The sequence below is a fragment of the Branchiostoma belcheri genome, unplaced genomic scaffold (genome assembly GCF_001625305.1).
Source record: "Branchiostoma belcheri isolate BF01 breed outbred unplaced genomic scaffold, Haploidv18h27 scaffold141, whole genome shotgun sequence".
Lineage (NCBI taxonomy): Eukaryota > Metazoa > Chordata > Leptocardii > Amphioxiformes > Branchiostomatidae > Branchiostoma > Branchiostoma belcheri.
In genome coordinates, this window is record NW_017802836.1 from 548,427 (window position 1) to 574,988 (window position 26,562).

Sequence of the window (26,562 nt, forward strand, 5' to 3'; positions counted from 1 at the left end):
ACTGGGACTGTTTTCCATCACTTCGGCAGAACGTACTGCACCTGTGCAAAACCCTGATTTTTCACGGTTTTTGTAAAAGCTGGATTTTTGGTCACCTTTGCATCAGAATTTTGCCTGCTACAGAAGATATCTTTTCCAACACAACATTTGGAAACTACAGGCGGAGTGTGAACCTTATATATGCAAATATGACCTCATATGAGACGTTCTGCCAAAGTGCTATGCATGATGCATTACGGGTTTTGCGCAGGTGCAGTACATTCTGCTGACATGCTGGATCCTATCTGCCATGTTACTTGGAGGTTCTCCAGGCTTGGACTCGGAAAGGTGTCATTCAACAGGCACTGAACGCAGGAGGCAGCCTGGAACGGACACTCAACAGGCAGTGCTACTTAAGGACTTCACACTTGGACACATCTTTGGAACTTAACGACTGTACGGAACCAAAATGTAACATTTTCTGATTATATTCAATAACAGTCATGATCATGATATATCTTCTTCTGTTGTTGAAGACTGCACTATAAAAAAGTTGTTCTTCAGACTCAAGGGTTTTGTTGTTAAAACTTAATATATGATGTAGCCAGGCATGCCAAAATAGATGTCACAGTTGAGTAGCAAACAGTGCTTTATCATAATGATTTCATATGATTATAAGGCACTACAATCCTAGCATAGTCTCTACCAGACTAACTACGCTGGCTATATATAGGAGAATTTGCCGGGGGAGTTTGGCCGCCTTGTAGGTTTGACTGGCTGTGCAGTTCGGAGGGAACGAAACTACCTCCCCCCTGCGCGGCATAGTCAAACCCCAAGGTGGCCAAACTCCCCCCGGCAAATATTCTCCTATATATAGCGGCCAGACTCCCTTGGCCAATTTGATTCTTTTTTTTGCCATATTCTATGACCCGTATTCCCGTAGAAAGGCCTGGTGGAGGCTAGCTTTTACAGCTTTTAAAAGACTTGACGTGTATTTTCCTTGACCTGTTGTGCCAGGTTCAATTAAATGTGACGTCCTTTGCATTCATATTTGGATTATATTCTGACAAAAACCTTGAGTTTGAAGAATGATTTTTCCATAATGCGATGTTCAGTAACAAAAGAAGGATTGGCTAACGTGTATGTAAATTGAAAATACTATTGAATCTTACTTTCATTGTTGAATGATCAGAAAATCTTGTATTTTAGTTTCAAGCATTGTTTAATCAAGAACATCCTTTGGAATCCAGAGCTGTTTTTCTATAACATTTGGCCATGTTAAGAGAATAGGAATTGCAGACCCAAATGCTTTCATCAACGGGTCCTTTTTTCCTATTGCAAAGAAATTAAGCAACATGAAGTTTGGAGTAAATGTTGGGCATTGTCAATAAAAAATGTTTGGTACCAGCATACAATGTACATGTATGTCAATCTCAACAGATGTCACGTCACTGAACGTTGTGATTTTGGAAATGCAGCTAGCATCTACCAGGCTTCAGAAGTGGATGGAAAAAGTAGAAACTGGCCAAATAGACAGATAGCCTGCCAGGGGAGTTGGTCTGTTCTTGAGAGCAGCAAACTGTACTCCTTTAGCAGACCAACTCCCCTGTCATGTTATTGGTCTATTTGGCCAATTTCTACTCTTTCCAGCCACCTCTGAAGCCTGGTAGAGGCTAAAATGCAACTACCAGCAAAACTATCTCTAGAAAGTGTTGACTGGATATTAGGTCAGAGAGCCAAAGAAAGCTATAAACTTGTAAGTGTACAAATGAAGGTAAAAGATTATTGAATATTTTGTATTGAACCATGTTAATGAACAATCATGTCGTGCTGTACACAATGCATAGCGACTCCTCTGCAGATATTCTGCTAGCTTCTGATCGATCGAAGTTTTTAAGCTGCGAAGTCTTTTCCCATGTAATAGTTGCAATTCTTTAATTTGTTGTTGGTACTTTTGTGATACCAATTTTTTGGAGATGAGGAATTCATTGCTGACAGCTCATCACTGGAACATCGCTATAAAGTTTGATCTCCAAGCAGATACTAAGGTGGATAATGGTTTCTTTTGGCCAATGGTCACAGCCTTGCCACCATAGTATCTGCTTGGATATTATATCAAGCTTACTACAGTTAGGACAGGTGTTACATGTACATCTATTCTGTGAAAAGACATTGTACAACTTTGGAAAACAGCTCAGTTTAAGTCTTGTGGGTTGGGGTGCATACTCAGTCTGGTTTGTAATATTGTTCCAGAATTACCTTCTTTCGAAAACAACTAAAGCGGGGGTGTTGTTTTTTGCTGCTTCAAGTCTCCCTAACATCTGAATGTCTCTGTGCATCTCTATCTGTAGACTGTTGTTCTTAGCCTCCGTAGCAGGCTTATAGAACTGGGGGTTTGGTGGTCTTCGGCTGTTTTCTGATCAGCCCAGTCAAAAAACGGGGGTAATTCAATCAGGCTGGCTATGTTGTCTATATGCAATCAGAAAATTGCACATAAAAGCTCCCAAAGACCCTGAAGACCCTCAAAACCCCCAGTTTTTGGCATGGTATGGAGGCTATGTTGTTCTGGTGAACATAATTTAACGAGTGAAAAATTGCTGAAACCCTGTTCAAAACCACACATCTCATAGATTTAAATATTGATAACTGAGACTAGCGAAACAATTTTTTTGTACACTTTGTGTTAAGGGGGGTCTGACTTAAGAGCAATGCACATTTTTCTGTATGTTGCTATTTCCATGGTTATATTTCACTTTTTGGTACATTTTGCTATATGTTGATAGAATCTTTAGGGCTTGAAATGCCTGGTTGCCCAGTTTTGCCACCCAAACTCGTTTTACATTGTATGCAACAGACGCATGGTAGCATACCAGTGGTAGGCCAAAACATAGCAAAAACCATCTTCTGTAATGTCTAGCAAGAATTAAAATCAGTGCCATATATATATAGAGAGAGAGAGATGATTAACAATGGGGTAAATCTTGCTGATTTTATACTGATTTTCTTTTTCATTGCAAAATTCAAGTTTTGAACAAAAATGCCGATGAAAAGTGTGCTTTTTTGACTAGCAAAACATTCATTTTCCCCAAACAATGCACAACTTGAAGATTGTTGCACAGCTATTGTTCTCCATAGATTGCAATAATGGGTGATTCTGTTTTAAGGGCTTGTGTGTTATTTGTATTCCTTATCTATCAATTCTCTCAGATAGATATTATGCAGAGAGTACGAGCTGTGGCAAACTGAAATGTTAAAATTGGCAACCTTAAGCTTTTGGCTTAGGTTACCCACTGGGCAACTTTGGCTTTATTTCGTGCCCTGCTTATTTTCATACAATCACAATACATGACATAGATCAGCATCGGATTTTGTTTAATTCAGTTCATACAGGACAAAAATTTTGTATACAACAAACATTTGTAGATGTGTATTACATACATAAATTGTTATTATATATATACATTGTACCAGGACTGCATTTGCATAATGTTGTATTCAATTTATTCCTGACATGGATGCATTAGGCCAGTACACCCAATAAAAGTTATGGGGAAATCTTTGTATGACCTACATTGTGGTACATTTTGACCTTTCCACAGCTGAAAGCCTCCAGTCACAGATAGTGGCACACAAAGGACTACTTTTTTGCACGTTTTTGTTGCTATTAGTTCAATATTGATCCCAATTGCTATTATTTATGATCCCATTCAAGCAAATTCATTGTATATTACCGGTATATGGTCAAAGTTTTAGGTTTTGTCAGTGATTCAAAGCACAAATGTTCAGCATGGAATACTGCTGTGGTGTGATGCAATGTCCAATTTGTACTTAAGTGACAAACTGTATAATTAGTTCAGTCTGTAGATAACTTCTCTTTTTTGTTCTCTACATGGCTTAGGATATGACATTTGATTGAAATTAAGGACTTCTTTTGTTAGTTTTTGATCATCTTTTGATCTTTTTGTTTGTTGTAATGTTGTCTCTTTTATACTTCATGTACTGAAAAGCTGTTTCCTGTCACATTCAAATTCAGTTTCTTTTTCTATTTGCACATTTGATGCACATTTATGATATAAATTATTGAAGGAATTCCTAAATTATTGTCTCCAGGACCCAATTTCAACACCATCTACTAATTCTAAAGTGGATTGAAATTACACTCCATTTTCCTAAATGTACTTTAATTATTAAGCCCTTTCTGATAAAGGCCATTTCATCTCAAGTGGAATGAACAGATCTTAATATAATGTCAAGAACAGTGAGCGCCTACCCTTCAGACTTACACAGCCATTTGCAGACTCACATTCTGCATGTCCATGCCCGCATTTCTCCTTCCCAGTAACATTCCTGATGATGCATTAACTTTTGACTCTCTTGTAAATAGTTTTGTGCACAAGTTCTGTTCTCCTTGGTTTATAAAAAAATGCATTAATATTTATAACAAATTGCTACTTTGTCCATACTAATAGCTTTCTTTACCACCATAGAAATAAAAGCTGTCAGCTCTGCACTGAAAATGTTATTTTGGTCTTCATTGGTTTAAACATTTCTGTACGTCTACTTTCAAGTTTTCTTTCTTTCTTTTTCTTTTTTAGATTTGAGATGATATTGTAACAGGAATATGTATAATGCAAAGATACGGGCCATTGTCATGATTGTGAACTGTTTAAACATTTTCAACATTATTAGCTTTTGCACACTTTCTCTCAGCAGTTGAATAAAGTGCAGCAGTATCATGATGTACCTTAATCTTTAACCAGGTTGTTATGTTTTCATTTGCATTCGTGGCAATGGGTCAATTGTAGGTGTGTGTGTGTTTGTGTGTGTGCGTGTGTGTGTGTGTGTGTGTGTGTGTGTGTGTGTGTGTGTGTGTGTGCGTGTGTTCCATAAAAAGATCCAAGAAAATTGTAGTTTTGTGTGTGTGACTGCCTGCACTGTACCCAAATACAAAACATAGTACTACAAATTATGCCCACAGGACTTCATCAAGACCATAGCATGTCCAGGACAAAAGATACAAAAAAACAGGATTTCTACTTCAGTACCAAGGACAGCCACCAAGAATCTCAAATTTGAACTAATATCCTTTGTCTTTTCATGCCCAACCCATGCCATATACAAAATATCTTACAATCCATTAGTTATGTTTACCACAAATATGTGGAAACACAGAGAACAAGAACAAGACTCCTCCTTCAGTACCAAGGACAGGCACCAGGGGGCTCAAGTTAAACCTGGACCTCTATCTTTTCAAGACCCCATAGCCCATACCATACAAAATATCATCGCAATCCATTAAGGCCTTCTTAAGTTACAGTATACTGACACCACAAATATGCAGAAACAGAGAGAGGGGGGACATAGACCAAAACAATACCTCCATTTTTCAAGGAGGTAAATACTAACTGGTAAGTTACGTATAAAACAACAACGACACGGATAATGAAATAAATACACCCAAAATATTGATATAATCAACACCAAATGTCAAAGACACAGGCACTGCAATAAATGCACCAATGACATCGCTACACCCAACACGACAGGCACAGAAAAATAAATACACCGGACAGCTAAGGACAAAGGTCACCGCAATGTACGACTTCCTGAGCGCGGAAGATCCCGGATGTGGCCGAGCCTGTACTGAGACTACAGGGAGAGTTTTGCGCGGTTTAGCGCCCGATTTTCTCAACAATTCGGCCTAAATTCGTCCTAAACTGAGACTTACAAGCAATTTTGTCTTCTACAAAAGATGTTCCGGGGGTGACGTGTCGAGAAAGTCACTGTTAGGGCACATTTTTGGAGGCGAAAAGGTGGGTATACGCTGCTGCTATTTAGCACTCCGAGCTCTCAAAAAATATTTATTCCTGTGGTTCTGTAACGTTACCTAATATTTTGGGTTTCGTAAATGTATTCTTTGCCCCTAAAATACGATTTGATTTCCTAATAGACAGTTTGAAAGTTGTCTGTCAAATCATAGACCCGCTGGTCATAAAAAATAAGTCTAAAACGAATAAAGGATTTTTGAATCAAGGAAGCCGTCTTGTTATCGAGGTCATGTCGGTTCATGAGCCTACTTTTTGGACACATTTGATGGAAGTTATTTATCGGGATTTCCTCTAGGAATACGGGTTTCAAAAACAGATAGAAATGGAGTTTTGATTGTGTAATACATGGGAGCAATATCATTTTACCCTGAGGTTTATTGATGTATACTAACGTTATATAATTTATAGTCGATATGTTTGTTGATTTAGATAAGGTTGGGAGGGGTATGGGTGATAGCATCTAAAGTTGGACAGTAACACTAACACTAACAGTAGTGTTCATCCACAAAGAAGTACAACCAGGCTACCAAAACCATAGCCTTATGCTAAAGTATTTGTGATAAATAATTTACAAAATTGACCACTAGCATGAGGAACAAACTAGTGTCTGGATATTGGGGTTGCAGAATTCTTCTCTCTCTACTGTCATAAATTTTGACCATGTAACTTTCAAAGATTCAAGATGTAGAATTTATGGAAATCTTGCAGTGTAACTGACATTGAATTGCCTTCAAATTACAACTATTGTCGTAGCTAGAAAGGTCAAATTTTCAATACTGTTTAATATGTCTCATTTATTTTGACAACTGAGGCAACAAGAAGTTAGTTTACTGGGAGAATGAATCTTAAATACACTACTTTTGTATTTCCCACAGTTTGGAAATTTCAAGATTTCTGCCTTTTTTTAGATCAAAAATCTGTTGATGTTCCCCTGCTAATTGCTCACCCAGCCCTATAAATATAATTCTCCCTTAGGGCTCTCTTAAGACAACAATCAAATTAAAGGATAACAACTAATAAATAGGACTACGGATTTAATTACATGGTACAATTGATAAAGTAAAACTGGAGCTTTGATTAACAAACGTTAAGTTCACACTTTGTTTCACATGTTAAATCGCGTCCATTCATTTCAACCAATAAATCACCCTGGAGGTCCCTCCCTTTTGCTATTCTGGTAACACCAGCTGACCTGTAGTAACCCCTGTCTGTCATGCAGCCTGTGGCCTTCAGGTCTTCTCATGTATACTGTTAGACTGTCTCATTCATTCTCTAGCAACGTTCTTCATTCACAAGCACTTATTTAGAGCCAGTGTTTGGATGACTGTTATTTTCAGGCCCTAAGGAAAAAAAAGGTGGATTTCTGTTTCCCTAGAAAAACCTGCCGACCCCAGACTTTTTTTGGGGGTGGACCCCTGCAAATTTTCCAGCCTTTTCTATCTCCATGATCTGACTCCTGACCTGAAAATGTAAATGTTGTACAATTGGTTTTCTAACATTGACATTGAAAATAAAAGTGTCCTCATGCAACTTTTAGTACTTTGTTAAACTTAAACTGTATTGTATCAATTCCTCTGATGCACACTGTTAGACTGTCTCATTTATTCTTTACTAGTACTAGCAGTGCTCTTTATTCACAACCACTTGTTTAGCTAGAGCCAATATTTATATAAACATCTGTAATCTTCATCAGGGCAATTCTGAAAGGTTCATTGAACATATTTTACAGATGCATACTTCCTAAACTGATTGCTGCAAAATTTGTCTGGTGTGCCACGGGTAATTTCAAACATCACTTACACCAGTAAATTAGTTATATAGGTGTGCAGAAAGTAGTATCTAGAGCCCTGTAAAAGGATGTTATAGATAGTACTCAAGTCAAGGGAATTAGCAAAACTGAATTTTTTTTGTTGTCCGTTCCCACAGGTAGATCAAGAGGAGTGGTTCTAGCGGAGTGAGCTCCCGTTCCACACTGCCATCCTGGCGACGTCACGTGTGCCCAGCCCCCCACCACCCTCCGAGATGTCCACACCAGTCGCCGAAAACTGGTGCTATACCCAGGTACTGTTACATCACTACATACATGTGCATGTATGTTTAATTGTGATGTGAGCTACTTCCATGCTAAAACAATTGCAAGGTAGAAGAAATCAATGTAACTCAAGTAAAAGCATATTAATGTAAGTTGTAATTCTTTTATTGAAAATGTGTAGGATGAAAATTTGTGTAGAAGTCTAGTGGTGTAGAAGCCCAATGTCGTTTGTACATGATTGTGAAGTCTGTGTAATGTTTTGTTTTGTGTTATTGTTGGAAGAGGAAGATAAGTAGCACAAAAATATGTGCGACTAATGGATATCCCAATAAAGTATCAAAGTATCAATGGCTCTAACTCTAATTGTATTTAAAATACATTTACATACTAGTATATTTAACCAAAGAATGTCCAGACTATGCATGATCTAGATGTACAAAATGGCCGATAAACTGGTGGACATACCAACTACATTTTGTACTAAATGTCTAAAACCTGGGCTCAGAAAAGAACAGGAAATAAATGAAATACCTGTAGTCATGCCTTCAAGTACCAGGGTTATCATCCAAGGATTGAGGTGTTCTGTTGGTAAAGCTGGTGGCTTGATTCGTGTATGATAGAGCTTATGGCATCACTAATTTGAAATAGCCAATGACTAGTTGGGCTTACAAGGTTTTACAAATGTACATCTGTCAGCTACACAGGTTGTGAATGAAAACAACTATTTTGTAAACTGTATGTTTTGATTTTGATTTTTTCTACAGGGGAAAGTAGTGAAGTTCTCGTACATGTGAAGATATACATTATGCCTTTGCTTTGCAAATGTTTCCTTTCTAGTTATTGTAAATTGTATGTTTTGATTTTTTCCAGGTGAAAGTGGTGAAGTTCTCGTACATGTGGACCATCAACAACTTCAGCTTCTGTCGGGAGGAGATGGGAGAGGTGCTGAAGAGCTCCACCTTCTCATCAGGAGCCAACGACAAGATGAAGTGGTGCCTCAGGGTCAATCCTAAGGTTAGCTTCTCTGCATGTTTACTTCACGACAAGGGAGTAAAAATGTCGTTTATTTTTGTCTATGAAATGTAGCATTGGATATGCATCCTCAGTTCTGCTATTTTTGTTTCTGGAAGTGGAAGGGTCACTAATCATCATGGGTTCCTTCTCAGAAGGAAAACATACTATTTTTGCCCTATTTCTATGCCTGTCACTACGGTTACTAGTGCTATAGCAGACAGCCAGATTTTTTCACTACAATGAAGCAAGTTGGGGGGAGTGGTAGTTACCATGTGCATATGATGTTTGAGAGTAAAAATAAGCATAGCAGTAGATTGTAGTTATAGAGTTCAGTCAGCGGGTGCATCATACTCTCTGACAAAGGTTGATGAGATCGACCAAAAATTTATGGTATCCTCCTTTTGTTGGAACAAAGCTTGAACTATGGATTCTGGATTCTACCAACACATGAGCTTTTATTCGAAGAGCAGTAGTTTGTTAGGGTTGACCATGTGAAGATAATCATTTTATATCATGTACCTTTCTACTTTATCGACATAATAATCACTTGCTGTAAACTATTTTGTTGCTATTTCTTGATAAAGGTGTGTAATGATGCTAATTCTTCTTGTTTCTGTGATGTTCCAGGGTCTAGATGAGGAGAGTAAAGACTACCTGTCTCTGTACCTCCTGCTGGTCTCCTGTCCCAAAAGTGAAGTCCGTGCCAAGTTCAAGTTCTCCATTCTCAACAGTAAGAGGGAAGAGACAAAAGCAATGGGTAAGTCATGACCACCGGGTGTAACTAAGTACTGGTGCCATATTTTCGCCATCAAAGTACAAATCTAAGTATTTCAACGCCGAAAGGTTTTACAATAAGTTGTCACTAAATTCAAGGAACTCGACATACATTCATCTACTCAAAGACTCGAGGTGCACACTTTGAGTAGAAGAACGCTGTGTGGTCAAACAGCAGTGATGTTTAAGAGGGAAGAGACAAAGGCCATGGGTACATCACCCAGTGGAACTATGTGGCGTAATGGCAGAACATTCAGCTCAGAACCAAGTGGTTCCGGGTTCGAAACCTGCTATTAGACACCAACCTTGACAATGTACCCTTGAGAAAGGCACTTTACACAAATTTCCTCACTACTAGGAAACGAAACCAAACCAACAACTGGTACCATATTTTTCCACTCAAAATCTTTTGAAAGATTGTAATGCTTATTTATTTGCTGCATGCGATTTTGTTGTGCAAAAACTGTGTCATATATACCACGCCAGCAAATGACAGCTTTTTCAAAAGCGCTCATTTTTCCACCACAGAAAGTCAACGTGCGTACAGATTTGTCCAGGGGAAAGACTGGGGGTTTAAGAAGTTTATTCGGCGAGATTTTCTTCTAGATGAAGCCAATGGATTATTACCGGATGACAAACTGACCCTCTTCTGTGAAGTAAGTCCTCTGGTTCACATTTTACATTTGATTTATTACTGTTAGATGCATGTAAGTGCAGTGTGTAGCATGTTGACAAAATGTACTGCATCTGCGCGAAACCTGTAATGTGTTGTGCTTAGCACTTCGACAGGACATGGCTTCACCAGTAGGGGATAGCTATCCAACTGTTGTCACTTCATACTACATGTATAGTTATATCAGTATAAAGAAATGTTTTCCCATCTGTTTCTCCTTTCCCTGCCATGTCGTAAAATGTGGTGAAGCCATCCGCTACATTTGCTCCAAAGCAAATGTCGGCTTTCTAGTTAAGAATGACTTTCCATCTATTATAAGTTTACACAATTAATGTTGTGTTACAAAAGATGTTTGCAACAGGCAAAATTCTGATGCAACATTGACCAAACATCCAACGAAAACTGTGAAAACTGTGGGTTTCATGCAGGCACAGTACTTTTTGCCAACTTGTGCTCAGTTGTGTAATTCTGTGTTCACCAACAGGGATCAGAGCAGTTCTTCTGTAGAAAATCAGACATTCAAATATATCTTTGTGCTTTTCTTCCTTGCAGGTAAGTGTTGTTGCAGATACTGTGAACATTTCAGGGCAGTCCAACGCGTTACAATTGAAGGTGCCTGAGTGCAAGCTTCCTGAGGACCTGGGAAACCTGCTGGAGAGACAGTCCTTCAGCGACGTGTCACTTCACGTAGGAGGGAAGGAGTTTCAGGCACATAGAGCCATCCTAGCTGGTAGGTACCTGTGGTGGAACGCTTGTAGTAACTGTTGCTATATAAAGATTGTAAAGGGACAATAGGATAATAATTTTTTACACAATGTCAATGTCTTGACCTGCCAATGGTTCCACAACTTCTCAGCTACCTTCATCAACTACCTTGTGGCAAGAAGAATGCAGTCTTGAATGTAAAAAATGAAAATCAAAAGAATGTTTGAATACTTTGTTACTTAAAAGAAATAATGCAGTCTTTCTCCCTTACGCTCATAACATTTTAAGTCATTGCGTCTTTAAAAAAATTGATGAACTGCGACTGATGTGTGTAAGCAGAGTTCACAGTTGAACATGATGATTTTGTTTCTTAGAGTTCACACTCAACCATGCCTTGATTTTCTTTCTCAGCACGGTCACCAGTCTTCAATGCAATGTTCGAACATGAAATGGAAGAAAGCAAAAAGGTATGTTATACAGTATATTGTCAATTCTTGCAAACATTCCAAGATTTACAGCAATTTTGGGCATTTAGTGTAAGAGTGAATGATATAATTTTTAATCTTGAAATTCTTTTTTTATTTTCACAGGGACGTGTAGAAATCACAGATGTGGATGCAGATGTGTTCAAAGAGATGCTGCGGTTTATATACACAGGAAAAGCCCCAAACCTGGAGAAAATGGCAGACGATCTACTAGCAGCTGCAGATAAAGTACAAACTTCTTATTGCCCCCCTTTTTTTTGTACATTTAAGGCCACACTGACTTGATTTTAGCAGCTGGAAAGAGTAGAAATTGTCCAAATAAACAGATAAGATGCCAGGGGAGTTGGTCTACAAAAGGAGTACGGTTTGCTGGCCAATTTCTACTCTTTGAGACTACTTGATTTTATGGATAACATTCATGAATTAATGAATTAACTTTATTGCCCGTACATGGTTCAATGTGTGGCATGTGTGCATTGGTTTTCTACTGGATAAATTGTAGAGATTACTTCCAGACATTTCAAGTGACATTCGTCACTATTCTTCAGAGTTACAGTTACTGTTTTTCAGAATACCATATTAGAATGCTGCAGTATTGTTGCTTATTCCTCATTGTCTGAATGCATTACTCAAGTCTGATAAAGATTGCTGGGTAGCAGTTAAAACATCTGCAACTCTGTTTTGTTTTGTAAGATTTGTAAGTAAAAGATACGTTGTCTCCTTTAGTATGCCCTGGAGAGACTAAAGGTGATGTGTGAAGACGCTCTGTGCTCGACCCTGACAATCGACTCTGTAGCAGACACACTGATCCTGGCAGACCTCCACAGCGCAGAACACCTCAAGGGGACAGCTATCGACTTCATCAACAGGTGGGTTGTAGTGAAGTATTCACTGTTGTGTTAAGACACTCTTTTTACACGACCAAGTGTTATGTTCAACGTTTGTGGATGCATCTGTAGCAGTGACACCTGTGCTGCAGTGCAATGTGAACCAGTCAGAATTGCCCTGAGGAAGGCGATAGACGGTCACCGAAATGTCGGCTGTGAATAAAACACTTGGTTGTGCAAAAAGAGCGTCTTTATTCAGTGACTTACCAACCTGATGAAACTATTCACGGAAGTATTCACTGTTTCATTCATTTTTCAGTGATGATTTCATCACGTTGGTGATTGAATAGCAAAGTCCTTTATTCACATTGTCCACCTATTTAACAAGGGTCAACATTTCAATGCAGTTACTAGTTATGACCATTGTTTTTGGAGTCTGCAAAGGTGATGATGTAAATCACCGTGTGACTAATATGTGGTGAGGGTTGCTAGGCCTCCATCCGGATAATTTGTAGTGATTCACCAACTTCCAAATAGAAGTACTTGGACCATGGTACACAGGGGCATGCCCCCACTCTGCCCTTCTACCAGTCAAACTAGAAAGTCCTTCTCATATACCCTGTCTTTATTGTCGTGCATTAATGGAGGACAAGGTCAAGGAAGCTTCAAACCTCTGCTACACTAGTAAAGGGCTCTCACTTCAACAGTTTGAAGAAATGACTAATTTTTTTCCATATTTTCTAGTCATGCGACTGATGTTATGGACACAAGTGGCTGGAAGTCCATGGTTCGGAGCCATCCCCATCTTGTTGCCGATGCCTTCCGGGCGCTTGCCAGTTCACAAAGCCCTCCTCTGGGACCACCCCGCAAGAGAATTAAACAGTCGTAGGATTCTTCACTCTGAGGATTTTGTATGTTTGTTCAGGTTCGGTCTATTGTACATGTATGGTCTTCACTTCCCTGCCTTTGCATCTTTGCATGTTTTGTCATGATTCCTAATAATTCATGAGCACCGTTTCTTGTAAAACAATCTGGGCAAATTTTACAGTTGTACTGGATTATGAATGGAAAATTGTAGGGGGTATTTTTGTATAGCCTTATGCCGTTATGGGGATGTGCAGAATGGCTCTATACCAGGATAGCCACCATTGGCAGATCGGCAGAACATACATGACAGATGTACTGCGCCTGCACAAAACCTGTAATGTATTGTGCATAGCACTCCGGCAGAACGTCTTGTTTGAGGTTGAATTTGTGTATTTAAGGATGACATCCCGTCTGTAGTTTTCAAGTTTTGTGTCAGAAAAAATATTGTCAGCAACAGGTAAAATTCTGATGCAACGTTGACCAAACATGCAACGAAAACTGTGGAAAATCCGGGTTTTGCACAGGTGCAGTACGTTCTGCTGACATGCTCCATGGCCCTATATTCCTGCTGCAAGGCTTACGGCTTCCTCATTCTACAGCTAGAAATTTTGAATAGGTTCATTATTTTCATATGCAAGAGAAATCACCCTATATGTAAACATAATCTGTGCCACTGATGGAAATTTTAGTTTGGACACCAACAGGCTGTATACTAGTACTTTACCCCCTTCCCCTCCATCCTCATTAGATTGACATTGATAAGTGTATCGTTATGAACTATGAAAACTTGACACAAACATACATGTACATGTTGTTAGTGTGTACATCTCTGGTACCACGTATAACTTTAGGAAGCTCAAGTTGTCCTGTTGTGTTTTTAGTGAGTTTTCGTTTAGACACACTGACTTGATTTCATGGAAGACGTGCTTCAAATTTCGTCAAAAATAAGGAAATTATGTCATGTGGCCCCTCCAAACTACAGACAAAGATCTGCAAGAAATTATGCCATTATGTTTAGGGTGCCATATAAAATTTGACTAAGTGATTCTTCTTTTTTTCTTCATCACTACTGAGCTTGCAGTGCTTATTGTGTTGTACAATGTTCTCACAATCTTTGTGATTACTTACAAGTAAATTTCGGAGTTCAGGCATTTTTTTTTTGCCCTTCTTTTCGATTTTTTGCCTCCAAACATCAGTTTTAATGTGTCCAGAATCATATACTAGTAATTCATGAAATAAAGTCAGTGTGGCCTTACAGGATATCAAAACGTTTCATGTAATTATGAGGCCGGCTGAAGTTACATGTATTTATTTATTTGTCGTAAAGATTGTTACAGTGTCGTATACTCAGCCCCAACAGGACCTATAGGATTCCTCTGTTGACAATATTATGGGGCATTTTGAAAACTGTACAGTTCTAGGATATTTATAAGACACTTATAATGTACAGATACGATGTTACAGTTGTTTGTATGCCTTTGTATAGGGATTTGTTGTTCAAGCTCTTGTACAGAGTCAAGTTTACATGTAGATTATCAAGGTTCCAAGAAGCTCAATTATGCTAATTTAGTTTATTTACAGAATGCGGAAAAGCAGCAGCAGGTATTTCTTGAATGGACATGTAGTTCCGACTTGTTAAGTCTTTGTAAAGAAATTTCAGGCAAACTATTAGGGAAGGTTCAGTTGTATACTCTGAAATACACAAAATTTAGTGTGATGTGCATTTGAGGAAAGAGTGTATGACCCAGAAGCAGTCCTTAGATACACTTTAATTAAATTCATGTACATTTGTATCTTGGCATTTGGATTTAAAAACAGTGTCAGTTATCTGAATCATGGATAAAGTTGTAGAATAATCCCTACCCTAGGCCCGGTGAATTGTAAGGTGCTAGTAAAAGATGATCCAAGTCTTTGTTGCACTTTTGATGTATCTAGTACCATATGTATCTAGTACCCATATGCATGTATTATGATGCATACACTGTACATGTTTGATAGCACCTGGGGAAGAATTCCACGCTGTTTTGATTGACGGAATGTCAGTAACCTGGATACTGTCCATCCCTAGGTAGAGATGAGCAAGGCAAACTTTTCAGTATATTCGGAGAAGAACAATTTTTGATAGCTGCTTTTCTCTTGCCTTCTGTGCAAACTTCTAGCAAGGCAGCGTTTTATTTCTACAATTGAGTGGTTAAAATGGCAGTTTCTTTTCTGGGGGAAGGGCTCCGTTCAGGAAAGCGCTGTGTCTGCATAGGCGGCTGTATTGCACGCTAGTTGGAGAGAGGCATTATATACTGTGCCTGTGCAAAACCCCTAATGTATTGTGCATCTTAGCACTATGGCAGGATGTCTGTCTAAAGATCAAATTTGTGTATTTATGGATGACATCCTTTCTGTAGTTTTCGAATGTTGTGTCGGAAAAAGATATCATCTGCAATGGGCAAAATTCTGATGCAACATTGACCAAAATCTAGGTTTCGCACAGGTGCAGTATGTTCTGCCAAATTGTGCTATAATGTACTAGTACGTACATGTACATTGTAGCACAGACATCTGGTAGTCCATTTCCCTTTCCATATTCAACATTACAAATTACCCCCCCCCCCACCTCACCCCACATGGCATATACAACACAAGTTCAAGTGTTACATCACCATCATTTTATTTTGCAGTACTTATGTATAAGTCTTGATGTAGTGCTATAGCATAGTTTGCATCTTATAAAGTGCATTTTGATAAAGACATATGGCTTAGTGCTATCTTTAATGTCCAGTAAGTTGATATTTATGGGCAAGAATAAGATTGTATGTTTCCAGCCCAAATGCGAGTTAGTTTGATTTACATTTGGCCACCCTGTCACTAAAGTTGAGAAGCCAGATGTAGGTGTGAATAATGAGTATACAGTCCAGGTTGCTGAAGCAGCCCTTACATTTCATGTACATTGAAACGAGAAGAAAAAAAAGAACTTTTCAATAATCAATAAACAACAGTTGTCATTCTTGTCTTTTTCACTACCTAGTATGTTATACTTATATTAAGATTACGTAAGTTATTTAAAGGCAAACAAATGCATAAAAATACAAATGTGGAAGTCATTCACATAATAAAATGTCATGGATTTTCACCTAGAAGATAGAAGTTGCTCACATGTAATATTTGTACACTTCAAGCAGAGGTTTAGGCTTGGCTTACATTTTTTATTTGTTTTTAGGCATTTTACCAGGCTTCCTTTTTTGTACTCTGATATATTTTTCTATCTTCAGGTTCTGTATTGGATACTACATTGTACATGTGTACCATGCATGCCAATGATGCTGTCTTCCAGTCACCAAAAGATCTACTTGGGGGTAACAATGTTTAATCTCCAAGCAGATCCTAGGGTGGAAAAAGACAGTTCATCAAATTGAAAGATGGACCCTTGCTGGCGAATGGATACTGCCTTGCCAATTTGATACTGTCTTTCAGTGCCACCCTAGGATCTGCTTGGAGATAAAAAAACTCTTTGGGTGCATTTACATTCTGGGATTCACACAGTCATGTACATGTACATTCTAGCAATGCCTGACATACAGACATTTGACTAAATCTTATCGATGACGTGGTAGAACTTGAAAGGCTGGCCCTCCTGTTCAGCTGACCTGTGCTGGGCGTACAGGGTGTGGGTGTACCCACCATAACAGTTACATTACAGGATTCACGCAGTCACAGTACATTCTAGGGATGGGCTGACATACCGACATTGTACTAAATCTTATCGATGACATGGTAGAACTTGAATGGCTGTCCCTCCTGTTCAGCTGACCTGTGCTGGGCGTACAGAGTGTGGGTGTGTACCCTCCATAACAGTTACATTACAGGATTCACGCAGTCACAGTACATTCTAGGGAATTTTTGGGCTGACATACCGACATTATACTAAATCTTGTCAATGACATGGTAGAACTTGAAAGGCTGTCCCTCCTGTTCAGCAGACTTGTGCTGGGTGTACATAGTGTGGGTGTACCCTCCATAACAGTTACATTACAGGATTCATGCAGTCATGTACATTCTAGCAATGCCTGACATACAGACATTATACTAAATCTTATCGATGACATGGTAGAACTTGAAAGGCTGTCCCTCCTGTTCAGCTGACTTGTGCTGGGCGTACAGGGTGTGAGTGTACCCTCCAACACAGTTACATTACAGGATTCACGCAGTCACAGTACATTCTAGGGATGGGCTGACATACAGACATTTGACTAAATCTTATCGATGACGTGGTAGAACTTGAAAGGCTGACCCTCCTGTTCAGCTGACCTGTGCTGGGCGTACAGGGTGTGGGTGTACCCTCCATAACAGTTACATTACAGGATTCACGCAGTCACAGTACATTCTAGGGATGGGCTGACCTACCGACATTGTACTAAATCTTGTCGATGACATGGTAGAACTTGAAAGGCTGTCCCTCCTGTTCAGCAGACTTGTGCTGGGCGTACAGAGTGTGGGTGTACCCTCCATAACAGTTACATTACAGGATTCACACAGTCACAGTACATTCTAGGGATGGGCTGACATACAGACATTTGACTAAATCTTATCGATGACATGGTAGAACTTGACAGGCTGTCCCTCCTGTTCAGCTGACCTGTGCTGGGCGTACAGGGTGTGGGTGTACCCTCCAACAAAACTGGTCTTCAGAAGCTTCTCAAAAGCCTTCAGGGTCAACGGCCTCGAGGACGATGACCTGTGTTAGGGTTAACATGAAGTCATTAGAGTTGTTTTATGCATGATGTCAGCAACAGCTTACTACACATTTTTGAGTATTACATGTCAAGAAGGTTTTATCTAAGAAAACAAGCAACAAAAAAAGGTTGAATGTGGATAATAGATATGCACATACCGTGGTTTAACTGTCTTGTTGGTATCATTTGCAAGCTGACCAGTTTCCTACAGAACATATTAAGCAATGGTCAATCAACATGTTTTAATATAACCATGATGGCTGAAGGTCTGCCAAAGGAATACAGTTTGAATATTGCTTGGGAGCAGCAAACTGTACTCTTTTAGCAGAGTCTGACCTGAACTACATGTTATCTGTGTATCAATTTCTACTCACTCCAGCCACTTGTCAAGCCTGGTAGAGTCTACCTAATTAGCACAAGTTGCCCAAACATTGGAAGCCTTAACCCTCATATGTATGTAACAGTGAGGCGCTACCAACTGACCCGGCTGATAGGTCTAGACCTTTTCGGCCGAGCGGTTAGAGAGTCACACTGGTGCCCGGGAGGTCGTGGGTTCGAACCCCGGCCCGGGACCAGAGGGGTTTTCATCTGTTTCTACTGGCTCCTCCTGTTTCTTACATGTACATGTATTACTCGAAGCCTGCTTACCTGTGTGTCTCCCTCCAACTGGTCAATCACCATGACCCCTCCCTTCTTCAGCAGGACGGCCATGTTGGAGATGGCTGACCTCATGTCCTCCTCACGTAACGTAGCGAAGGCGTCGTTCAAACACAGAACAGCGTCAAATCCTGCACCAATCACCACTCCGTCCTGTCCCAGGTCATGCTCCAGGGTTGATGGACTGGCCTTCGCTATGACTGTGTACAATGAAATGATAACTTAATGTGAAACATGTCGACATTCCTGTACATATTGTGAGCTGGTTTGTACATGTACATGTATTGAGCCATGTAGACGTATGCTGACATCCCCTAACGTCCTATTAAAATATAAGGACAAGTATTTGACTGATCACTCAGTTATACTTTAAAGTAAGTAGATACTAGTAAGCTGTATCACAACATTGCTATATTGGCTACTCTTAGCAGCAAGGAGCAGCACACTAGTTAGAAGTTCTGAGGAAGATGTCTGATGGACATCAAAACATAAGCAGGTGAGAGACACTACTGGTGGTGTAAAAGTAAACTCCAATCTCCTACTTGGTACATGTATTGAATTTCGTTGTTTTCCAATGCTTGTGATCTATGAAAAATTAACAAAGGTTGAGTTCATTTCCTCACCCCATGTGTCAAATCCACGCTGTGTCCTTTTCTTCCATCTCAAGGTCATGACCTTCCTCAGGCTGGCATCGCTGCTGTCACAGCTGACCACCTCCAGACCCTGCTGTACTAGGGCTAGGGAGTCTCCCCTGAACACAGGGCAGAACACACTCTAACATTTCTCGGCCAGGACGCGTTTTGCAACTACTACGGAATTGAGCAAATCACCCTTTCTTCCTCCAAACTCCATCTCTAAGGATAAAGTTCCACATAGAAAGCTTCTTACCAAGGACATTATACAGAGATAATGTCCTTGTTCTTACCTAGAACAGTAACTGTTACTACATCACTATGGAACAAGCTTTCTTGTGAATTCTTCCCAAATGGGTACTATCTTAAACATATTTAAGTCTAGGGTGAACAAACATCTGTCTCTGCAGTTCATTCATGTAACCAAGGAACCCAAAACATGTATACTAAGGGAACTTCATATGAACCTTGTTTTGATGTGAAAATTGAAATGAACTAAATAAAAAATCAACTTTCTTTAAAAAATGCACATTTCATAACGTTGTATGAAAGCCTTTCCCTGAATATCTGAAGTAAAATGCATAATGTTTACCTTCATATGGTATAGCCATATGACATTAATGTAACATAATTACCCATCCCCACAGGCTGTGTCCAGGACCCGTTTGCAGCTCCTCTGTCCCAGGACAGTCCTCAGCCAGCCTGTGCGAGTGGAGGGGGCAGGGTCTGTCTGTCCTTGCATTGTCAGATCCAATCACTGGAAAATACATTAAAAGAGTATTGCACAACAGTTGTGCAGGGTCTAGTATGGCATCTACTAGTACATATTAACTACACTTTCATAAGGCTAATAACGTACCTAATACAATATTGGGTGGCTACTATGGGATAGGTATCAGAACTTTTACAATCATTGGAGGAGTTTCTAATATCTATTTACAGGAAGTCCATGGCTGACAACTAAGAAATGATCTGGACATGAAAACCTATCTGCCTAAAAAATACCAATACTGTAGTATGTCCAGGAAAAATGTACAAAAACAGGAAGTTCTGCTGCAGTACCAAGGTCTGCCACCAGGAGGCCCATAAATTATCCCGACCTTCATTTTTTCAAGACTTACTGACATACCAAATATCAGGATGATAATTATCTATTCAGTTGTCATGTTATGCTTACCACAAATATATGGAACACATGCACTCACTCACTCACACACACACACACACACACACACACACACACACACACACACACACATACACACACACTCAAACACACACACACACACACACACACACACATACACACACAAACACACACACAGAAAACAATACCTCCATTTTTCACAGAGGTAATGACACTCTCAGTGTGGTTTTTAATTTCCTGCATTTTATGTTTACTGTAACTTAAGCTGGAGGCTAAAGTTAAGGATCAACCTTCAACTTCAGTGTTCTATTCAGTCAACACTACACTTGCTTAGTCACAGACATGCATGGATGATGAAATACTATTGTCACCTTGGGGCTAGAATTTGTTTAAAGAACGGAGCGTCACTTCCTTCAGCTGTGGATTAACCGGATAATGCAGCCTTTCGAAAAATATGTTGTCAAATTTTGAGAAAGAAACTTACAAAGTAAAGTATTTGTTTTATTGCAAATTCATGCCCGAGGGCTAATTGCAGGAACAGAAGAAACATTTGGTATAAAAAAAACAGACAATTGGTACACATAGAACTACAGATAACTAAATTAAATACTGATACTAATAAAAACGAAGAGCCATGCAGGTGTATAATGCCCTCTCCTCTCACTTCTTTTGAGCTTAGCTACAATACCTGATCCTGAGAAAACAAAAAGTCAAGTCAGGTTTTCTTTGGGAGTTGTCCTTTTAGACAGAAGCTAATATTGGTTGCTGGAACAAATATTGATTGTGCAGTAGTATGGTTGAGTGCAGACATTGTATGCGCCTCCATGTTTGTGTGAAATATGTAGGGATCAGGGCTGGGGGGCACGGTGCCTTCCGCAATTCTTCTACGAATGTCAGGCTCAGTCAAAACGTGATCCGGTTAAGTAAAGAGAGCCTTAAGTCAGTCAACACCTGGGTGGCCAAATGTTTTCCTCTTCAAACCTGTTCATTATGTTCTCTGTGTGATTTTTTAAAAAAATCATACATCTTTTGCATCATACTCTCTTAAAGCATACTGACATCATTCTGACAAGATTTACTGAGCCATGCAGTTAGACCTAGACTGACAAATGTAAACATGATTAATTTTTCTGTTTAAACCTTTTGATATGTTCTCTTTGTGATATTTTTTAATCGTACATCTTTTGCATCATACTCTCTTAAAGCATACATCATTCTGACAAGAATTCTACTGAGTCAGTTAGTCAACACCTAGACAGACATATGTAAACATGATTTTCTGTTTAAACCTTTTGATATGTTCTCTTTGTGATTTTTTTTATCATACATCTTTTGCATCATACTCTCTTAAAGCATACATCATTCTAACAAGAATTCTACTGAGTCGGTTAGTCAACACCTAGACAGACATATGTAAACATGATTTTGATATGTTCTCTTTGTGATATTTTTAAATTGTACATCTCTTGCATCATACTCTCATAAATCATTATGTCATTCTGACAAGATTTACTGATTTTGTTGATTCTGGTAGCATTGTTTGAAATTTCATTGGCAATAAAATGTGTAATTAATTATCTTACTTGATGTTTAAGCCTAATGACAGTAGACTCTACTCTTGTTGACAATGTCTCAGTGTTTAGAAATCCCAGTCACCCAAGAGGATATGCAATGTGGATTTAACAAACCCTACTCTTAATGCTTGTCTTAGTCGCTTTAGTGGTACAATGTACCACACCCTGGCACTGGTAGACATAACCAGGTACAGGTTTGACCCAGGCAAAGTGTCTAGACCCGGCTTGTAGGTAGGTGGACCAATGCAGCATGCCATGTTAAACTTTGTGCCTACTAACATCCGTGTCCATAATATCACCAGGGTCCATAATATCGCCACCTTGAAAAACAGTGTGCTTAAAGATATTTTTACTGCAACATACTTTTGGTATGCACTCCTGCACAACTCAAATGTACATACCTAGGGTATGTTGCAGTAAAAATATCTTTAAGCACACTATTTCTCAAGGTGGTGATATTATGGACCCTGGTGATATTATGGACACGGATGTTACATCAGGTTGGTGAATGATTGAATAGTTTTTATTAATCACGGCTCTTGCTAGACAAGGTTTTGTGAACAAAAAACTTTGCTACTTACATGTAACATGTCATCTTTGTAATAACTCTACCACACCTACTAAGCACGACCTAGCAGTTAAGATGTAGCTATTTATTCTCGGTTTATTAGCTAAGGGCAAGCCTCTCTTGAGTCTTTCTATGACCAGCGTTAAGTTGTAAATAATCTAATTGGAATGTTGCCTTTCTAGGTGTTCTTTTAAAAACCATACATAGGGGGAAGTTTTCCTCTTGGGAGTTTAGACACGCACATTCTGCATAATCCATAGAAGTAGGGATTTGGAATGTCCTGTTCGAATCGTCTTTCGGTAGATTCGTATTCCAGGGCCAGTCTAAAAACACGTGAGTACAAAGAAGTGCGAATTTAGAGCAAACTTTGTGATCATTGCCACTCCTTTTTAACCTACGCAGAAAAATACAGGATGTAGACTTACCTTCTTCACAGAAAACCTGTGACGTTATGTACATATGGCAATTTGTTTCATTGCAAGAGCCGTGTGCAGATATTTTGGAGAAGGGTGCAACATTGTGTAGGGCCGCTTGCAAAGTTTTTTCGGACCGTCTTCGCTTATTCATTAAGATTTACCACTGTGACAGTTGTGGAAGGGTTAACATAACAGATGGCTGTCACATTTTTTCAGAATGTTGACCTCGAAACCGGTCTGTAAGGTTTGACCACTCACACCGGGAAGGGCCCCTGGTGTTTTCGAAGTGGGATCATTAAGAACTTGAGGTGTGGCTCTCCTCAAACACGGGACCTCCGGCCCTACGACATATCCAAGAAACACGTCCCTAGCCGAAGCTAGGACCCCATGTTCGCCTGAGTGAAGTGAGGAAATAGCTGTTAGTGTTACGTGCCTTTCCCAAGGACACAACACTGAGGCATGTCACGGATTCGAACCCAGAACCTTCGAATCCTGAGTCAATGACCCTAAACACAAGACCGCCATGCCACAGTAAGCTTCGTTCCTACAGGTACACCTCGCCCAAGACGACCAAGACACTGTAAAAGGTAAGGATGTCTACTTCTTCTGTTCCTGACCATTTCTTTAATAGTGGCACTTCTGGTAAGGTGTGTGTATGTGTGTGTGTGGGGGGGGAGGGGTACCCTTAAGTGCTACGACAAGAAGACAAGATAGTAAATGGCTACTGCTGAGGTGTGGTAACAGACAAGCCTAGTCTGTTCTCTGACAGGATCACTCACTGTCCCCCTCACAGATTCAAAGATTTCTGGAGCTAGATACCTTTAATGTTTCAAATGTGTCCCAGGGCCGTAAAAGACTTTGTATGGGTCAACTACCATGGAAAACGTGGGCACCTCAATGTAATGAAAGGGCGACCTATAGATATAACGCTTGAATAGTTCTGTGACATTGTCTGCATGTTTTGCTTTCCACAAAGAGAGATTGAAAAGGTTTTAAAAGCTCTTACGTTCTTGCGTAATTCCTAACCTTAAAAGTTAAATGGACTATTAAATGTTTTGTTAGTTTTAAATTTGAAAGAACCTTTGTAAAATGAGCATGAAAGGTGAGACAATCCGGGTCAACGTTGACCTGTTTACGTTTGTTTCAGACCGAGGTTGTGGCAACAATATCAGGTGCGGTTCAGAAGGGGTTACTGCACGCCAAGACAGTACTACAAGCTGACAGACGACACAGCCCAGCTCTCTTCGCGGAGACAACTGTCTTCAGATCCCACCGTAAAGAAATTGTCGCTCTAGCCGCTTGTAGAAACGAACGCTGCTCGCTAGAAGTCTGCACAGGAGGCTAACAAGTAGGCCACCTGCAGATTTCCTTGCGAAGTGGGGCTTTCTGCAATGAAATCGTCCGGGGTCCTAGGATTGTTGGTACAAGGACTATGCTGTCGCCTTGTGTGCCTTTTTTCTGATACTGTCCAGGGGATCACCTGTGCTACACGCGGTATCAAGTACTGAGCGAGGGCGAAGGAACTCGGGACAGTGTTAGAAAAACCCCAGGGCCTGTGAAAAACACGGTGAAGTTTTGGCTAGAGTTTCTTGTGGTCTAAGTGAAGTTACCTTTATTTACTCTCGACCTGCAAGCGCAAACAATATGTATTCTCTGGCTCTGTTTATGGTACTTTTGAGTGGTTTGTTGCTACCGTCGAGTGCTGATACCCTACAGGACAGGAATGGGGAAAGTCAACATGGAAACAGCAGCGTACCGGACTCACATTCGGCCTTGACCTCGGAGGTACTCTATTCCGTGTTCGAGAAATACGGGACGGGGAACGGGACCATCGACTTTCATGGGTTTGAGGAACTTCTGACAAACCTGGGTCTAGGCAAGGTAAACCATGATTTTTTTTTTGTTTCTAGGTTTTCGTAGTCTTGTTACTGAACCTATTGTAGCTGTCGAGTCTCTCTCTTCCTCTCCGCTAATGGGTCTGGAGATAAAGAGGCTCGGCTCGGCAGCTAAAGGTTGTTAACCAGACTGGATATTTTCTTGTTAGGAAACAAACAATGCTATAAATACAATGTAGTAGAATGTAGAATGTTCATACGTCTTGTGAATGGATGCATCAAGTGTTGCTAAGATTCTCTAAACGGAGACGCAACAAGAACTTTAAAGCATTCCAGAAACGAATTGGAGCGTTTGTCTATTCTACCAGCAAATGTTTATGCTTCGGCTTATTTTCACGTGTTTTATGCGTTTTTATTGGAATTTTTTCGTACTGGTATCTTTTCATACAAGCCAAATGGAGGCTGCCTTGCTTAGCAAAGGGGCACTGCCTTGGCAAAGGGCACTGCCCTGTCAATTTGATACTGTCTCGCAGCCACTAAAAGGTCTGCTCAGAGATAAGTGTTTATCTACAATTGTCACGTTTCCTTTCAAAATCATCTGCTTCGATACGGGACAGGAATAGTACTGAAAAATGCGATGCTCTAGTCACGCGCCAGGGGGCGCAAATAGACTGCCATCTGATTACCGTGTCAGCCACTGTTTGTAAAGTTATGGTCGAACGCCCCTGTTGTAGCCAGAAACATGCTTTATCCAGAACCTTTCTCAGGCATGGTTTTTGATAGTTAACGCGTATCCAGAACCGTTCCTGGGGCAAATCTACGTTTTGGATACGCTGAGACTATCCAAAATCGTGCCTGAATCTAATACTAGTAGCCCTACCCCTTGTAGGCAAGGAACTAGATACTATATTAGATAGAAAGATAACATGCCAAGGCAGTTGTTCCGGAGAACAGTTCGCCCCTCTTAAGGCCTCTTAATTGTACTCCTTTAGCAAATTAACTGCCCTGACATGTTATCGGTCTTTTTGGCCAACGTCTACTCTTTCCAGTCGCTTCTGGAGGCTGGTAGATACTAACATTTCCGTTTTCTTTCTACCAAGGTCCAGATCATTGAAGAGGAAGCTGACCTCACGCATGGGCACGGGAAACACGACTACGCAACACACTTGGACCTCATAGACCACCATGGGAGGGAAAGCGTCCACAACCACTCATCTGATGATCACGATCATTCCAGACGCCAGCTGGGATACCATCGTCAAACTACAGACCACAGCGATAGTAGTACGATCAAGGAACATCATCATACAAGAGACGACACAAAAGAGCAGACAAGTTACAAAGCTCGCCGCCTCGAAAACAGAGATCGAACACACGGTTCTATAGAACCTAGCGAACACGGTTCTACATTCAAACACGGTTCTATAGAACCTGACGAAGACGATTCTACATTCACACACGGTTCTATAGAACCTGAAGAACACGATTCTATAGAACCCGTCCGTTCTATAGGACAAGAAGGACATGGCGAAGCCGAGGAGCGCCACGGGAAAAATGGCGAAAACGATCGCAATTCAGAACATAATCCTGTGGATGGTGGCTCCAAGACTGATAGTCACAGCAGTTCAAGACATTCGCGTTCTTCAGATGGTGCTAAGAAAGCACAACGTTTAGACGTACGTGATTCCCGCTCCTTTCTGTTGACGGAACTCGATTCACCTGCTCCAAGACTGAAGCGAAGAAGCGTTCCGAAGCAAGCGAGAATCGGACATGCCCATGCACACGAGGAAGGCGCACACTTCCACGAGCCTCACGAAACGGATGA

The 26,562-nt window shown here is 40.2% G+C and overlaps 2 protein-coding genes across 4 annotated transcripts; one reads left to right on the top strand and one right to left on the bottom strand.

Annotated features, from left to right (window-relative positions):
- Nucleotides 1–5,564: 5,564 nt before the first annotated feature.
- Nucleotides 5,565–13,284, top strand: LOC109464841 (speckle-type POZ protein-like A). The gene is made up of 10 exons (XM_019761923.1): nucleotides 5,565–5,792; nucleotides 7,734–7,868; nucleotides 8,710–8,853; nucleotides 9,481–9,610; nucleotides 10,156–10,283; nucleotides 10,853–11,030; nucleotides 11,417–11,472; nucleotides 11,596–11,718; nucleotides 12,217–12,359; nucleotides 13,062–13,284. The coding sequence occupies exons 2-10, from the start codon at nucleotides 7,830–7,832 to the stop codon at nucleotides 13,204–13,206; spliced, it is 1,086 nt and encodes a 361-aa protein (XP_019617482.1). The 5' UTR covers nucleotides 5,565–5,792; nucleotides 7,734–7,829; the 3' UTR covers nucleotides 13,207–13,284.
- Nucleotides 13,285–17,215: 3,931 nt separating this feature from the next.
- On the bottom strand, nucleotides 17,216–23,122 carry LOC109464842 (glycine N-methyltransferase-like). Of its 3 annotated transcripts, none has more exons than XM_019761926.1 (7): nucleotides 22,912–23,122; nucleotides 19,833–19,954; nucleotides 19,189–19,316; nucleotides 18,557–18,765; nucleotides 18,067–18,113; nucleotides 17,842–17,910; nucleotides 17,216–17,677 (listed from the first exon to the last, which is right to left on the bottom strand). In XM_019761926.1, exons 2-7 carry the CDS (start codon nucleotides 19,937–19,939, stop codon nucleotides 17,590–17,592), a joined length of 648 nt encoding a protein of 215 aa, XP_019617485.1. In that variant the 5' UTR covers nucleotides 19,940–19,954; nucleotides 22,912–23,122; the 3' UTR covers nucleotides 17,216–17,589. The 3 variants fall into 3 exon arrangements, with proteins under 3 accessions (XP_019617485.1, XP_019617484.1, XP_019617483.1); XM_019761925.1 differs by having other exon boundaries at nucleotides 17,216–17,647; nucleotides 17,812–17,910; XM_019761924.1 differs by having other exon boundaries at nucleotides 17,216–17,910.
- Nucleotides 23,123–26,562: the final 3,440 nt, after the last annotated feature.

What these genes read in the sequence shown, in the direction of transcription:
- LOC109464841 (XM_019761923.1), top strand. Translation starts at nt 7,830, where the DNA reads ATGTCCACACCAGTCGCCGAAAACTGGTGCTATACCCAG. An exon ending in GCCTCAGGGTCAATCCTAAG is followed by an intron (nt 8,854 to 9,480) that starts GTTAGCTTCTCT and finishes GTGATGTTCCAG; the next exon opens with GGTCTAGATGAGGAGAGTAA. An exon ending in AAATGGAAGAAAGCAAAAAG is followed by an intron (nt 11,473 to 11,595) that starts GTATGTTATACA and finishes TTATTTTCACAG; the next exon opens with GGACGTGTAGAAATCACAGA.
- LOC109464842 (XM_019761926.1), bottom strand. Translation starts at nt 19,939, where the DNA reads ATGCAAGGACAGACAGACCCTGCCCCCTCCACTCGCACAGGCTGGCTG. An exon ending in GCGTGGATTTGACACATGGG is followed by an intron (nt 18,766 to 19,188) that starts GTGAGGAAATGA and finishes CATTGTACACAG; the next exon opens with TCATAGCGAAGGCCAGTCCA. An exon ending in AGTTGGAGGGAGACACACAG is followed by an intron (nt 18,114 to 18,556) that starts GTAAGCAGGCTT and finishes TATGTTCTGTAG; the next exon opens with GAAACTGGTCAGCTTGCAAA.